Genomic DNA, 18082 nt, shown 5'->3' with positions numbered 1-18082 from the left:
ATATGACTAGCAAATGTGATGTAATTGTCATAATTAGAACAGTATATCCAACAACTAAGTATATATATGTTTATTACTTCTTTTTTTTTTTTTTTTTAAGTAGACTCCATGCCCAGCATGGAGTGCAGTGTGGGCCTTGAACTCACAACCCTGAGATCAAGACCTTAACTGAGATCAAGAATTGAACGCTCAACTGACTGAGCCACCCAGACACCCCTGTTTCTTACTTCTTAGATGTGTCTAGAACATTTTCAAAAATTAACCATATACTGGGCCATAAAGCAAATTTCCACCATTTTTAGAGAATGAAAATCATACAGATTGTTATTGACCACAGTGCATTTAAGCTAGTTATCCAAAAGTTGATTTGAAAATCTCCAAATATTTGGTATTAAGAAATAATACGTCTAAATAACAGATTAAAAAAAATGGAAATTAGAAAATATTTTAGCTAGAGCAATAATAGAAATTTATACAGAAGAACTTATAACGTGCAGCTAAAACCGTGTTTAGAGGGGTTTTTAAAGTTTTTTAGCTTTAAATGTATATATAAGAAAAAGAAGATAGGCTGCAAACCAGTGAGCTAAGTTCTAAGGAAGTTAGGGAAAAAACAAAATTAAATCCCCCAGAAAAATGTAGAAGAGAGGAAATAAAATGATTCTTGAAGAGTTGGATTCCAGTATTTATGATATTCTTCCCTTTTCCTTGCTTTGTTGTAGTTGTTAGATTTCCAGTTGTCGAGAAGTAATGAAGCAGAAGAGTTAACTATGCGAGGTGATGAATGTTAATTGTTTTGGTCTTGGTCGTTATTCCAACAGTAGATATGTATATCAGCTCATTACATTGTACACTTTAAATATATATAATCATATTTGTCAGTTATTAGTAAGGTTGGGAGGAAAAAAAGTAATGAAGCAAATATTTTGGTCTTGTTTTCTGGCCTTAAAGGAAAAGGTGTAAGCATTCACCATTACATTGATGCTTGCTGTATGATTTTTGTAGATACCCTACATAGAAAGCCCACAGAATATTAACCATTAGAATTAGTGATTTTAACAATGTCGCTGGATATAAAATCATTCTACAAAAAACAGTCACACCTACTTATACCAGCAGTAAGTCATTAGAAAATGAAATTTAAAAACAGATGCCATTTACAATTGTACCAAAAGTATAACATAGAAATAAATTCAATGAAAGATATGTAAAAACACTATTAAAAATGATAAAGCATCATTGGAAGAAATGAACACTTAAATCGAAGGGTATACCATATTCATGGATCAGAAGACTCAATATTTTGAAGACAACTGTCCTCCGAAATGGATTTATAGACTTAGTGCAATCCTCATAAAAACCCCAACATTATTTTTTTTTAAGTTTTTATTTTTATTTTTTCTAGTAATCTCTGTACCCAATGTGGGGCTCAGACTCACAAGCCCAAGATCAAGAGTCGCATGCTCTTCTGACTGAACCAGCCAGGCACCCCACCACCAATGTTATTTTTTTGTGGAACTTGACAAAGTGATTCTGAAATGTATATGATAATGCAAAGGGCCAAGAATAGCTGAAGAATTCTTAACAGCATAGTCAGAAAACTTGCCAAATTCGATACCAAGACTTATCGTGAAGCTACAGTAATTAAGACAATATGGTATTACCATAAGATGGAAATATAGATAAATGAAACAGGCCCGAAACAGAGCTATTCATATATGGAGATTTTATTTACCTAAAAGGTAGTACTGCAGAACTTTGAGGAACAGGTTATCTTTTTTCACTTAGAAATCCATATGGAAAAAAATACAACTCTTTTCCTTTACTTCATACCTGTAAAGCAATTCAGGGTTTAGATGATAGACCTAAATGTGAAAGGTAAAACAATAAAGCTTATAAAGGATAATTTAGAAGAATATCTTCAAGACCTCAGAGAAGGAAGTATTCTTGTGTTTTTAAACATTTCTTATTTATTTATTTATCTATTTTAATGATTTTATTTATTTATTTGACAGAGAGAGACACAGTGAGAGAGGGAACACAAGCAGGGGGAGTGGGAGAGGGAGAAGCAGGCTTCCTGCTGAGCAGGGAGCCTGATGTGGGGCTCAATCCCAGGACCCCGGGATCATGACCTGAGCTGAAGGCAGATGCTTAACGACTGAGCCACCCAGGCGCCCCTGTTTTTAAACATTTTTTAAAATGTCTTAATGGAGTTTGTTTTTTAGAACAGTTTTGGGTTTACAGCAAAGTTGAGAAGGTTCAGATTTCCTGTATACCTCCAATGCCCAAACATACGTAGCCTCCCCCATTATCCATATCCTCCACCAGAGTGACACATTTGTTACAATGGGTAAACCTACATCGACACAGTATTATCACTCAAAGTCTATAGTATACATTAGGATTCTCTCTTGGTGTACATTTTTTGCATTTGGACAAATGTTTAAGGACACGTATCTGCTATTATAGTATCGTACAGAGGAGTTTCACACCTCTAAAAATCCTCTGTGCTCTGCTTATTAATCTTTTATTCCACTTAACCCCTGGAAAATACTGACCCTTTGACTGTTGCTATAGTTTTGTCTTTTCCAGAATGTCACATAGCTGGAATCATACAGTATGTAGCCTTTTCACATTGACTTATTTCAATTAGTAATAAGCATTTAAGTTTCCTCTGTGTCTCTTCATGGCTTGTTAGCTAATTTCTTTTTAGCACTGAATAGCATTCCATTGTGTGGATGTGCCACAGTTTATTTATCCATTTACCTACTGAAGGACATCTTGGTTGCTTCCTATTTTGGCAATTATAAATAGAGTTGATACGGGTATTAAAGAGGGCATGTGTTGTGATGAGCCCTGGGTGTTGTATGCAACTAATGAATAGTTGAACACTACATCAAGAACTTATGATATACTATATGTTGGCTAACAGAACATAGTAATAAAAATAGATAGATAGGTAGATAGGTAGAGTTGATATAAACATCCATTTGCAGGTTTTTGTGTGGGCATTAGTTTTCAGCTCCTTTGGGTAAATACCAAAAAGAGTGATTGCTGGATCTTATGGTAAGTTTTGTAAGAAACTGCCAACTGTCTTCCAAAGTGTCTGTACCATTTTGCTTTTTTACCAGCAATGAATGAGAGTTCCTGTTATTCCACATCCTTGCTAGCATTTAGTGTTGTCAGTGTTCTGGATGTAGGCCATTCTAAGAGATGTATAGTGGTATCTCATTGTTTTAATTTACATTTCCTTCATGACATATGATGTGAAGCATCTTTTCATATGCTTGTTTGCCATCTCAGTATTTTTCTTTGGTGAGGTGTCTGTTAAGGTCTTAGGCCCATTTTTTAAATTATGTTGTTTCTTATTGTTGAATTTTAAGAATTCTTTGTATATTTTGAATAACAGTCCTTTATCAGATGTCTTTTGTAACTATTTTCTCCTAATCTATGGCTTGTCTTTTCATTCTCTTGACAGTGTCTTTTGCAGAGCAGGAAGTTTTAATTTTAATGAAATTCAGCTTATCAATTCTTCCTTTCATGGATTGTGCCTTTGGTGTTGGATCTAACAAGTCATTGCAAAACCTAAGGGTATCTAGATTTTATCCTGTTATCTTCCAAGAGTTCTGTGGTTTTGCAGTTTACACTTAGGTCTGTGATCCATTTGGTGTTAATTTTTGTGAAGGATGTAAAAGTCTGTATCTCGATTCATTTTTTGCATGTGGATGTCTGGTTGTTCTAGCACCATTGTTGTAAAGACTTTGTTGCATCCATTGTATTGCCTTTGTTCCTTTGTCAAAGATCAGTTGCCTTAAATCCATGTCAGTCTGTTTCTGGGCTCTCTATTCTGTTCCATTGATTTTTTTTTTTTGGTCTATTTTTTTTTTCCACCAATACTACACTGCCTTGATTACTGTAGCTTTATAATATGTCTTGAATACATGTAGTGTCAGTTCTTCAACATTGTTCTCCTTCAGTATTGTATTGGCTATTCTATGTCTTTTGCATCTCCATATACATTTTCGAATCACTTTGTTGATACCCAAAAATATGTTGCTGGAATTTTGGTTGGGATTCCATTTACTCTATAGACCAAGTTGGGAGGAACTGACATCTTGACAATATTGAGTCTTTCTATCTATAAACATAGAATGTCTTTCATTTATTTAGTGCTCTCCTTTTTTTCCTCAGAGTTTTATAGTTTTCCACATATGGGTCTTATGCATACTTTGTTAGATTTATATGTAAGCATTTTGGGGGTGCTAATGTAAATGGTATTGTGTTTTTCATTTCAAATTCAAAACACTTCTTCGTTTTTTTTATATGGGAAAGTGATTGACTTTTGTATATTAACCTTGTAGCCTGTAACTTTGCTATAATCACTTAAAAGTTCCAGGAGTTTTTAATAACATTTTTTAAATTTGTTATTGAAATTTTTAAGCTTATAAAAAATAGAATAATATAATGGACTACCAAATACTCATAACTCAGGTCCAATAATTAACAACATATGGCCAATCTTTTTTGTCTATACTTTTATCCACCCCCAGTGGATTATTTTGAAGCAAGTTTCTGACATCATCTCAGGGCAAGAGTTTTTAAGTAGACATAAAAAGCACTAATCATAAAGGAGAAGATTTAATATCAATGCAGTATTACATTAAAATTAAGAATTAGGGACGCCTGGCTGGCTCCACTGGTTAAGCATCTGCCTTCGGCTCAGGTCATGATCCTGGGATCAAGTACCACATCGGGCTCCTTGCTCAGCAGGGTGGCTACTTCTCCCTCTGCCTGCCATTCCCCCTGCTTGTGCTCTGACAAGTAAATAAATAATTTTAAAAATAAATAAAATCTTTAAAAAAATTAAGAACTTCTGTTCATCAAAAGGTACAGTTAAGAGAATTAACAGGCAAGTCACAGAATGGGAGAAGAAATTTGTATCATGTTTAAATGATAGAGAACTACTACAGATCAATAAGAAAAAGACAATTCTCCTTCCAAAAACTGGACAAGAGTAGGAAAGAGAATAATGAAATGGCAAATAACATACTGTGAAGGCACTCAGTCTCTTTACAAATAAGTGAAATGCAAGTTGAAACAGTGAGATACTATTACTCTTGCACTGGAATGGCTAAAATTTAAAAGATTAACAATACCAAGAATGTGAGTATATGGAGTAATAGAAACTTTCAAAAACTGCTAGTGGAAATTTAAATTGGTACAGCTACTTTGAGAAGCTGTTTGACATATGTGCTAGAATTAAAGATATGCATACCTTATGACTTAGTTTTGTTCTTGAGTGTTCAATAGAAATGCATTCCCAGGTACACCAGGAGATTTGTACAAGAATATTCTAAACAGCATTTTTTGTGTTGGCCAAAAACTAGAAGCAACCCAGTTGTCCATCATTTGTCTAGCAGAAAGCCCAACTGTTCATCATTTATCCCTCGGTTGTCTAACAGAATAGATAAACAATGACATAATCATACAATGAAATATCATTCAAAAATATGCATGAATCTTACACAGTGTTGAGCAAAACAATCCGTGCACCAAAAATAAAATACATACAGAATTATTCCTAAGATAAAAGTAGAACTATACCTTAATATTTAGATATATCTTTTTCGGTGGTATCAACTATGAAGAAAAGAAGTTTGGAGGGTGGTACCTTTGGCGAATAGGGAGATAAAATGAGAGGGGGCAATGAAGAAGACTTCTGGGGTACTAGCAGTTTTATTTCTTAACCTGAGTAGTAGTATTTGACTGTTTGTTTTGTGATAAATTATTAAGCTGTGATACTTTGTGTGTGTGTGCTATAAATATTACATTTCACAATAAAAATTTTTACTTTTTATTTTTTAAAAATATGTATTTATTTATTTTAGAGCAAGTGTGAGTTGGGGAGAGGGCATAGGGAGAGGAGAGAGTATCTCAAGGAGACTCCGTGCTGAATGTGGAGCCTGGTGCAGGGCTCGATCTCATAACCCTGAGATCATAACCTGAGCCAAAATCAAAGATTTGGATGCTTAATCGACTGAGCCACCCAGGCACCCCCACAATAAAAATTTTTTTTTAAAGATGTTTTATTAGGACAGAATGAGCTTAAGTGTGTTATTTAGGTAACATGTGCCTTACCTTCACAAGTATAACACTTAAAAGCTAGTATCTGCCTTGTGGTAATTGTAACAATTATTTGGAAATAGAAATATTTATAATCAAAGTAGATAACTGATACATTTTTTTTTCAGTTTAAGAAAGAAGAAACAGACAGATTTAATTCTTATTTGCATGAAGGCTAATGAGTAAAGAGTGACAGATTTTGCTGTGCTGTGGTTTTTTGAGACAGGTTGTTTTGTTAGAGATAGGTTATGCAATTAGAATTACTTGTTCATTTCTGTACTTTGAAGCACGGGAATTGGGATGGGCTGGAAAGGGAAGGTATTCACTGTTTTACAGTGCTAGCAGGAACATCTAAAGCAAGGTCTTTTACAGTGACAAAAGAATATCTCTCAGATCTAACTGAAATTAGTTCTACATATGAAATGAAACACACTGTTTAAAAAATTATTTCCTTCTCCTCGCTCTTCTTCAGATTCTCAGGAATTCTGCCAGCTAGTCTGTACTGAGCTTAGTAATTAAAGATTTGTTTGACTTTTAAATAATCATGGCTCTTAAATATTTTAATTACATTGACTTATTGGAATTGAGTTTCTTTCCTAAGATAGCTGTTGAATTCTTTTTTTTTTTTAAGATTTTATTTACTTGTTTGACAGAGAGAGAGCACAAGCAGGGGGAGTGGCAGGTGGAGGGAGAGGGAGAAGCAGACTCCCTGCTGAGCAGGGGGCCCGATGTGGGGCTCCATCCCAGGACCCTGGCATCATGACCTGAGCCACAGGCAGATGCTTAACCAATTCAGCCACCCAGGCACCCCAAGCTAGTAGAATTCTTGAGAATCTGAAGGACAGTGAGGAGTAGGAACTATTTTTTTTTTGATTGTACATTCAGTTCACCCAATCCATCTTAAAGCCCAGAACTGTGGCATATATGGTAATAATATACAGGAATTAACAATCTCATTAAATAGAGAAATTTTATTGAAATCTAAAAATGAGGATTTGACTTGTAAAAGAGACAGAAAATAGGCCATTGGTAGCTAAAACTATGTTTTTCTTCAGACTTAAGTGACCAGCTCACACAGAGGCATTTTATAAGACTTGATTCATTTGCAGACTGATTTTCTAATTTTTAGATTATCCAGAATCCTTGCTTTCTCTTTTTTCTCCTGTTTTTACTGGCTGTTCATCTTTTAACCACGTCACTACTTTTTTCTTTAAAGATTTTATTTATTTATTTGAGAGAGAGAGACAGAATGCTTGGGAGGGGTAGATGGGGAGGAAGAGAATCTCAAGCAGACTCCACGCTAAGTGTGGAGCCCGATGTGGGGCTCAATCCCAGGACCCTGAGATCATGATCTGAGCCAAAACCAAGAGTCGGCTCCCAACCAACTGCGTCACCCAGGTACTCCACAATTTATTTTTTCCTTTCCCCAAAAGCAGGGAGAGATTAGCAAGTAGAAACATAAAACTCATGACAGTCTTTCTTGCTACTTGGAAATAAAGATTTAACTAAATATTTAATTTTTATTCTATTTTAGTGCCCCATTCCATTAAAAAGTTTGCAAGTTGGCTGTAAATAGATATCAAAATAATCATCATGTGGCTTCATAATTTTTTAAGTAACTTTGAATTCATGTAATCTCTGGAACTATATATAAGATATTGTGAATAAGACATTAGTTCAGAGATGATCTAGAATCAACAAAGAATGTGTAGTGATCTCAGTAATTGATGATTTGTGTTCTTTTAAAAAAAATCACAGTTCTCAAATGCTTTAATTTTCTTAATTTATGAAATTGAGTTTTTTTCCTGGAAAAGGTGGTAGAATTCCTGAGAATCTGAAGGACAGGATGGAGTAGGAAAGAATTTTTTTTAAGCTATGCATTTAATTTTATATGTGGGAGAACTAATTCCAAACTAATGGAAGATGGCATTAAGATGGAAGAGTTTGGGTGTTAAAATCAGTATCATTGCCCCCTGGCAGTTCTCTAGAGTACATTACTAAGAAGGTTTTTGAAAGGTGGATAGAATTTCCTATCCAATCACCATTCATGGAGGAATTTATTATTTGAACCAGTAAACCTTTTAAACAGGACCCTCAAGAATTCTTGGAACTTAAAAAAAAAAAAAAGCTTATTCTGTTGCACTTGATGGAAACCTAGGAAAATCTATTGGTGAGAGTAAGATAGGCTTCAGTTGCTTGTTTGTGTCTTTAATAAAAACCCTGACTTTCCAGCAAGCTCTACCTGGAAAAATCAAAACTCATTCTGGAAGTTTGGAAATTTCCCAGTGTAATTGCTTTGTCTTATAAGAAGAGTCACAACATCCTTTAGAATGTAGTTGAAGAAGCACTCAAAGGGGCCAAGTAAAGAAAAACATTAACCAGCTGTTAAGGCTGTATGACAAATAAAGGAAAATAAAGCAGGAAAATAAAAGGCCACTTCCTTTCATTGAAGAGCCACTTAGCAGATGACTGGTAGTTGAAGTGTGGATTTTTCTGAACATGTAAAACATAGCAGTAGTCATCTGAGATGCCTAGGAAGGCCAGTTGATAAAACTGTAAGTCTGTATCCTTGCAATCTACTGAGAAGATTTTTGTGTTTGGCCATCAGCAACCAAGATGGAAATTTTTTTAAAGATTTATTTATTTATTTGAGAGAGAGAGCGCACGCACGCACGCATGAGCCAGGGGAGGGGCAGAGGGAGAGGGAGAAGCAGACTCCTAGCTGAGCAGGGAGCCTGACACAGGACTTGATCCCAGGATGCTGGGATCGTGACCTGAGTTGAAGGCAGACGCTTAACCTACTGAGCCACCCAGGCGCCCCGCACAAATAAATTTTTTAAAAATTTCTGATTTTTCTCTCTGTCAAATAAATAAAATCTTTAAAAAAAATTTTCTGATTAAAAATGATGTTAAGAAAATAACATTTTTTCTAAGGTAAACTTAAAAATTTTAAATAGTAGGGATCCCTTACTGAGATTCCAAATTAAATCCTGCAATAAATATTTGGTAAACACCTGTGAGCCAAGTTAGGCATTGAGAATACACTGGTGAACAAGACAGCTATGGTTTCTGCTCTCTTAGAGTTTTATAGTCTAATGCAAGAGACCAGTAAAAAAAAAAAAAAATCATCTCAGTAGGATAGCAACTGTGCATTTAGTTTATTAAATTGCACAGTACTAAATACATATAATAGCCCCCCACAATTACCTACTATTAGGTGGAGATTATTAAAAGCTCTACTACTTAGGGTCCTAAAAAGGTTTAGCAGAGCTAATATTATGAACACACAGAGAGGCTCTTTGAAAGTACTGAAGTGAATTCAATCTGATTATGAGCAGGTTGTCTACTTTGTTGGAAAAACCTATCCCCCAAATTCCAGGTTGCTTACAGTAGAGAGAAGTATAGAGGGGACTCAAACCCAGGCATGGATTCTTATAGGAGCTACTGAATTTGTATCTTTGAATTTAACAACTAAAAATTTACAATTTTAGATTGCTTATGTGTTTTTCCATTAACATAGATGATGGCAAATTACTGTACTACCCCTTCTGACAAAGTAAAAAAAAAGATGGAATTATAATCCCTCCCAAAATACTTTAACTTAATTTTACAGTTATGAAAAATCAGTCATGGTACCATTTCTTACCCAAAGTCACACAATAAGAAACCTACAGCAGAATCAAGGATAGAGTCCAAGCTTAATGCTATATAACCTTAGTGCTGAACTCACCAAACATACTAGTTCTCAAGTTGCCATTATTTTAACAGTACGTTAGTATATCACCTTTCTTCTAAGGATCTCAGATTCTTGTTATTACTCACTGATACTCCTTACACATGCATAAAACAAGCTGGATAACAAAATTATTCATATTTCACCATGGTCAAAGAGAGGCCATAGAGGTAAGATCCTCCAATTAAATGCAAGTAAGCCCACAGGTAAGAAAGCCTAGATGTACAGATAACCTAACAGGGGTGATGATCACTTGTCATATTTTCTCGAATTGTATCAACTTCCTCTTAAAAATTAAAAGGTAGACTCAAGAGAAGAGGTTAAGTGCCAATTCTTACAGAAATGTATCTCATGAACAATTAAATAACTCCTTTAGCCTGAACACAGCCAATCAATACTCAACCACCTAAAAGAAAATAAACAGTCTTTTTTGTTTTGAAGGTTTTATTTATTTATTTGACAGCGAGAGAGACAGCAAAAGAGGGAACACAAGGAGGGGAGTGTGAGAGGGAGAAGCAGGCCTCCCGCTGAGCAGAGAGCCCGAAGCGGGGCTCGATCCCAGGACCCCGCGATCATGACCTGAGCTGAAGGCAGACGCCCAACAACTGAGCCACCCAGGTGCCCCAAAAATAACCAGTCTCTTGAAATTGTTTTTTCTCATGACAGTTTTGAGAATAATCCACACATAAATCACGAATAAAATGACAAGTGGAGTTCAGTTTCTTCATGTGCACTAATGACAAATATGGGGACAGGGGTTATATTATATAAATGTGAGTGCAAGGAGAAGAAAGTTACCGTCACAGACATGACTAGCTAAAATTTAGAGTGTATTCACAACTTTGAAACTGAAGAGGTCACCAACTTCAGTTTCCTAGGTCACAATTTTCTCTTCTGCCAATTTACCACCTAAGCTTGGAAGAATTGTGACTGTTTTTGTAAGAAAAAAGATACATATATATATATCATATATATATGATATATATATATATATGATAAAATGTGTAGATAATGAAGAATCAGGCTTGGAAGAAGAGCAAATCCTAGATGGGAAATTTAGAAAAACAACTATGTCAAAATGCCGTTTTGTAAGATGTCCAGTATGGGTATAGCCTTCTGGAATGCTAACACTTTTTTATATTTATTTCTTTAAGTTATTTAATAAACTTCCATCTTGGGTCACCTGGGTGGCTCAGTCAGTTAAGCGTCTGCTTTTGGCTCAGGTCATGATCCCTGGGTCATGGGATCGAGTCCCAGCTCCCTGCTCAGTGGGGAGCCTGCTTCTCCCTCTGCCCCTCCTCCCTGCTTGTGCTCACATACTCTCTCTCTCATTCTCTGTCTCTCTCAAATAAAATCTTTAAAAAATTTTTTTAAATTATTTGTGGTAAAACTTAGGTAAAATTTACCATTGTAACCATTTCTTCATGTACAGTTAAGTGGCATTAAGTACATTCACATTCTGTGCAACCATCACCACCATCCATCGCCACAGTGTCTTCATCTTGCCACACTGAAACTCTATACCTATTAAACAACAGCTAACCGTTTCCTCCTCCCCCCATCCCCTAGCAACCACCACCCTACTTTTAATTTGACTATTCTAGGTATATCATATGAATAGAATCATACCGTATTTGTTATTTTATGACTGACTTATTTAGCATGATGTCAAGGTTCATCCATATTGTAGCATATGCTAGAATTTCCTCCTTTTTAATGCTGAATAATATTCCTTTGTGTGTGTGTGTGTGTGTGTGTGTACATAAACACGACATTTTCTTTATCCATTCATCTATTTATGGACACTTAAGAGTTGTTTCTGTATCTTGGCTAATGTGAATAATTCTGCTATAAACATAGATACGTAAATATTTGTTTAGGTTGCTGCTTTCAGTTCTCGTATGTATATACTCAGGAGTGGAATTGCTTGATCTTATAATAATTCTATGTTTAATTATTTAAGGAACCACCATATAGCTTTCCACAGCAGCTATACCATTTGAAGTCCCCACCAGCAGTGTATGAGAATTCCAATTTCTTCACGTGCTTGTCAACACTTGTTCTCTTTCTCTCTCTCCCTCCCTCTCACCCTCTCTTTTTCTTTTGTTGATGGTCATTCTGATAGGTATGAATATAATCAGAACTTTTAACCAAATGAATTATAAAACATTTAATACAGTATGGTCTTCAGGTTAAATTATAGATTATCAACAGAATCAGACTGTGTTTCAAAGTTTGTAAAGATAATGTATTTAAAAAAGACACAGGTTCAGTTCCAGAGAAGACTTACAGATAGATGGTCAACAGGTACATGAAAAGGTGCTCCACCTACTAGGTATCTACTCCAAAAGATAAAAATGTAGTGATCTGAAGGGGCACCTGCACCCTAATGTTTATAGCAGCAATGTTCACAATAGCCAAACTATGGAAAGAGCCCAGATGTCCATCGACATATGAATGGATAAAGAAGATGTGATATAGGGGACTAGGAAAGATGGCGGAGAGTAGGGGACCCTATTTCAACTGGTCCCTGGAATTGAGCTGGATATCTACCAGACCACTCTGAGCATCCACGAAACCAGCCTGAGATGTAAGAAGATCTGGATCTCTACAAACAGAATATCGCAGGCGGTTGGTTTCAAGGTACGAAGTGGGGAGCCGTGATTCCGCGGGCAGATATCAGAGGATAAACGGCAGCGGGAGGGTGCCTGGCCGTGGGGATCCTACACCGCCTGTGAGCGACAGCCTCGTGTGCTGGGGACGGGGCACAGACTCGCAGACCAGTAGTGGCGGGGAAGGACTTTAGGGCAGCCCCCGGGGCGGAAACCCAGAGCGTCGGAGTGACGCGTGCGAACTGGGAGCAGCTGGCAGTTTTAGAAGCACAAAGGGCAGAGACGTGCCCCAACCTGGAGGCAGGACTGGGGGCACTGCGGAGGGGCACACAACCCAGGCCGCTGCAGTTTATGTCAACATGGACAGAAACAAAGACAGTGTGGCCTGGAGAGCTCACTGAAGAACAGACTGCGGTCTCTCTGCTCTGAGGCAGAGGGCTGGAAACGGTCTCTTCTGCTCTGACTCGGGGAAGAGACGCGGGAAGCCGCCAGAGAACAAAAGCCCCAAAACTGATTCCCGCTGAGCCCATCCCCCGCTACAGGGGGGCAGGGCAACTCTGCCCAAACAGGGTTGCCTGAGTAACAGCGCAGCAGGCCCCTCCCCCAGAAGACAGGCTGGGAAAACAAGAGGCCAGCAACCCTAAGGTCCCAAGAAAACAGGTGCATCTTGCTTGGGTTCTGGTCAATAATTTGGACTCTATACATTCCCTCAAACACCCATCAACAGAATGACTAGGAGGAAGAACCCCCAAAATAGAAAAGACTCAGAGATTATGACTTCTGCTGCAGATTTACAAATGGATGCAGATATAACCAAGATGTCGGAGATGGAATTCAGGCTAGCAATTGTGAAGACAATGGCTAGAATGGAGAAATCAATTAATGGCAACATAGAGTCTCTAAGGGCAGAAATGAAAGCTGAATTGGCAGAACTTAAAAATGCTATCAGTGAGATCCAATCCAATCTAGATAATCTAACAGCTAGGGTAAGTGAGGCAGAAGAACGAATAAGCGACCTGGAAGACAATATAATAGATAAAAAGGGAAAAGAGGAGGCCAGGGAAAAACAACTCAGAATCCATGAAAATAGAGAAGTAAGTGACACCATGAAGTGTTCCAATGTCAGAATAATTGGAATCCTGGAGGGAGTGGAGAGAGAGAGGACTAGAAGATGTATTTGAGCAAATCGTAGCTGAGAACTTCCCTAATCTGGGGAATGAAACAAACATTCGCGTCCTAGAGGCAGAGAGGACCCCTCCCAAGATCAAGGAAAACAGACCAACACCCCGGCATGTAATAGTAAAACTTGCGAATCTTAGAACCAAGGAAACCATCTTAAGGGCAGTTAGGGGGAAGAGATTCCTTATGTCAGAGGGAGGAACATCAGAATAACGTCAGACCTATCCACAGAGACCTGGCAAGCCAGAAAGGCCTGGCAAGACATATTCAGGGTACTAAATGAGAAGAACATGCGGCCAAGAATACTTTATCCGGCAAGGCTTTCATTTAGAATGGATGGAGAGATGCAGAGCTTCCACGACCGGCAGAAACTGAAAGAATATGTGACCTCTGAGCCGGTCCTGCAAGAAATATTAAGGGGGGTTCTATAAAAGGAGAAAGACCCCAAGAGTGATATACAACAGAAATTTACAGGGACAGTCTATAAAAACAACGTCTTCACAGGCAACATGATGACAATTAATTCATACCTTTCAATAGTCACTCTCAACGTGAATGGCCTAAATGCTCCCATAAAACGGCATAGGGTTGCAGATTGGATAAAAAGACGGGGCCCATCCACATGCTGCCTACAAGAGACTCATTTTGAACCTAAAGATACATCGAGACTGAAAGTGAAGGGATGGAGATCCATCTTCCATGGCATTGGACCTCAAAAGAAAGCTGGGGTAGTAATTCTTATATCAGACAAATTAGGTTTTAAACTAAAGTCTGTAATTAGAGATACAGAAGGACACTATATCATTCTTAAAGGGTCTATCCAATAAGAAGATCTAACAATTGTAAATATCTATGCCCCCAGCATGGGAGCAGCCATCTACATAAGCCAACTGTTAACCAAAATAAAGAGTCATATTGATAACAATACGTTAATTGTAGGAGACCTCAATACTCCACTCTCAGCAATGGACAGATCACCTAAGCAGAAAATCAACAAGGAAACAAGAGCTTTGAATGATACACTGGACCAGATGGACCTCATAGATATTTACAGAACATTCCACCCTAAAACAGCAGAATACTCATTCTTCTCGAACGCACATGGAACTTTCTCCAGAAGAGACCACATACTGGGTCACAAAAATCAGGTCTCAACCGATACCAAAAGACTGAGATTATTCCCTGCATATTCTCAGACTACATGCTTTAAAACAAGAAAAAATTTGGCAGAAATTCAAACACTTGGAAGCTAAAGACCACTCTGCTCAAGAATGTTTGGGTCAACCAGGAAATCAAAGAAGAACTTAAACAATTCATGGAAATCAATGAGAATGAAAACACATCGGGCCAAACCTATGGGATACTGCAAAGGCGGTCCTAAGGGGGAAATACATAGCCATCCAAGCCTCACTCAAAAAAACAGAAAAATCCCGAATTCACCAACTAACTCTACACCTTAAAGAACTAGAGAAAAAGCAACAAACGATGCCTAAGCCATGCATTAGAAGAGAAATAATTAAAATTAGAGGAGAGATCAATGAATTAGAAACCAGAAACACAGTAGATCAAGATTAACAAAACTAGAAGTTGGTTCTTTGAAAGAATTAATAAGATCGATAAACCACTGGCCAGACATCCAAAAGAAAAAAGAAAGGACCCAAATTAATAAAATTATGAATGAAAGGGGAGAGAGATCACGACTAACACCAAGGAAATAGAAACAATTATTAGAAATTATTATCAACAACTATATGCCAATAAACTGAGCAATCTGGATGAAATGGAGGCCTTCCTGGAAACCTATAAGCTGCCAAGACTGAAACAGGAAGAAATTGACAACCTGAATAGGCCAATAACCAGTAACGAGATTGAAGCAGTGATCAAAAACCTCCAAAAAACAGGAGTCCAGGGCCTGATGGATTCCCTGGGGAATTCTACCAAACATTCAAAGAAGAAATAATACCTATTCTACTGAAGCTGTTTCAAAAAATAGAAGGAAAACTTCCAAACTCATTCTGTGAGGCCAGCATTACCTTAATCCCCAAACCAGGCAAAGACCCCATCAAAAAGGAGAATTTCAGACCAATATCCCTGATGAATATGGATTCCAAAATCCTCAACAAAATCCTAGCTAATAGGATCCAACAATACATTAAAAGAATCATCTACCACGACCAAGTGGGATTTATCCCTGGAATGCAAAGGTGGTTCAACATTTGCAAATCAATCAATGTGATAGAACACATTAATAAGAGGAGGGAGAAGAACCATATGGTCCTCTCAATTGATGCAGAAAAAGCATTTGACAAAATACAACATCCTTTCCTGATTAAAACTCTTCAGAATATAGGGATAGAGGAAACATTCAAGTTCATAAAATCCATGTATGAAAAACCCACAGCGAATATCATCCTCAATGAGGAAAAACTGAGAGCCTTTCCCTTAAGATCAGGAACACATCAAGGATGCCCACTCTCGCCACTGTTGTTCAACGTAGTACTAGAAGTCCTAGCAACAGCAATCAGACAACAAAAAGAAATAAAAGGTATTCAGATTGGCAAAGAAGAAGTCAAACTCTCTCTTTTTGCAGACGACATGATACTTTATGTGGAAAACCCAAAAGACTACACCCGCAAATTACTAGAACTCATACAGCAATTCAGTAATGTGGCAGGATACAAAATCAATGCACAGAAATCAGTTGCTTTCTTATACGCTAACAACACAACTGTAGAAAGAGAAATTAGAGAAACGATTGCATTTACAATAGCACCAAAAACCATAAGATACCTCGGAATAAACCTTACCAAAGAGGTAAAGGATCTATACTCTAGGAACTACGGAACACTCATGAAAGAAATTGAAGAAGACACAAAAAGATGGAAAAATATTCCATGCTCATGGATCGGAAGAATAAACATTGTTAAAATGTCTATGCTACCCAGAGCAATCTATACCTTCAATGCCATCCCAATCAAAATTCCAATGACATTTTTCGAAGTGCTGGAACAAACAATCCTAAAATTTGTATGGAATTAGAAAAGACCCCGAATCGCCAAGGAAATGTTGAAAAAGAAAAACAAAGCTGGGGGCATCACATTGCCCGATTTCAAAGCAGTGATCACCAAGACTGCATGGTACTGGCACAAAAACAGGCATATAGACCAATGGAACAGAATAGAGAACCCAGATATGGAGCCCCAACTCTATGGTCAAATAATCTTTGACAAAGCAGGAAAAAACACGCAATGGAAAAAAGACAGTCTCTTCAATAAATGGTACTGGGAAAATTGGACAGCCACATGCAGAAGAATGAAACTCAACCATTCTCTAACACCATACACAAAGAAACTCAAAGTGGATGAAAGACCTCAATGTGAGACAGGAATCCATCAAAATCCTAGAGGAGAACATAGGCAGTAACCTCTTTGACATCGGCCACAGCAACTTCTTTCAAGATACATCTCCAAAAGCTAGTGAAACAAAAGCAAAAATGAACTTTTGGGACTTCCTCAAGATAAAAAGCTTCTGCGCAGCAAAGGAAGCAGTTAGCAAAACAAAGAGGCAACCCACAGAGTGGGAGAAGATATTTGCAAATGACACTACAAGATAAAGGGCTGGTATCCAAGATCTATAAAGAACTTCTCAAACTCAACACCCAAAAAACAAATAATCAAGTCAAAAAGCGGGCAGAAGATATGAAAAGACACTTCTCTGAAGAAGACGTACAAATGGCTAACAGACACATGAAAAAATGTTCATCATCATTAGCCATCAGGGAAATTCAAATCAAAACCACATTGAGATACCACCTTACACCAGTTAGAATGGCAAAAATGGACAGGGAAAGAAACAACAAATGTTGGAGAGGTTGTGGAGAAAGGGGAACCCTTATACTGTCGGTGGGAATGCAAGTTGGTACAGCCACTTTGGAAAACAGTGTGGAGGTTCCTCAAAAATTTAAAAACAGGGCTACCCTATGACCCAGCAGTTGCACTCCTGGGTATTTACCCCAAAGACACAGATGTAGTGAAAAGAAGGGCCATATGCACCCCAATGTTCATAGCAGCAATGTCCGCAATAGCCAAACCCTGGAAAGACCGAGATGCCCTTTAACAGATGAATGGATAAAGAAGATGTGGTCCATATATACAGTGGAATATTACTCAGCCATCAGAAAGGATGAATACCCAACTTTTACATCAACATGGATGGGACTGGAGGAGATTATGCTAAGTGAAATAAGTCAAGCAGAGAAAGTCAGTTATCATATGGTTTCACTTATTTGTGGAACATAAGGAATGGCATGGAGGACGTCAGGAGAAGGAAAGGAAAAATGAAGGGCGGGGGGAATTGGAGGGAGAGATGAACCATGAGAGACTATGGAATCTGAGAAACAAACAGGGTTTTAGAGGGGAGGGGGGTGGGGGGATGGGTT

General features: G+C 37.6%; 1 protein-coding gene across 6 annotated transcripts in view; it reads left to right on the top strand.

Moving 5' to 3' along the window:
* Window positions 1–18082, top strand: part of SPATS2 (spermatogenesis associated serine rich 2) — a 150155-nt gene that overhangs the window by 92372 nt on the left and 39701 nt on the right. The window contains exon 1 of one of the 6 annotated variants that reach the window (XM_025883228.2): window positions 753–774. The exons of the other annotated variants lie outside the window; for them this stretch is intronic. Within the exon in view, the coding sequence (XP_025739013.1) occupies window positions 768–774 (7 nt within the window). The 5' untranslated portion in view covers window positions 753–767. Of the gene's footprint in view, window positions 1–752; window positions 775–18082 lie in introns of those variants that run through there. 6 annotated transcript variants of the gene reach the window in all.

Source organism: Callorhinus ursinus, unplaced genomic scaffold, assembly GCF_003265705.2.
Source record: "Callorhinus ursinus isolate GAN/ISIS: 27379988/994484 unplaced genomic scaffold, GSC_fseal_2.0 scaffold44, whole genome shotgun sequence".
Taxonomy (NCBI): domain Eukaryota; kingdom Metazoa; phylum Chordata; class Mammalia; order Carnivora; family Otariidae; genus Callorhinus; species Callorhinus ursinus.
The sequence above is the reverse complement of the archived record's forward strand: the minus strand, read 5'-3'. Positions and strand labels throughout refer to the sequence as shown.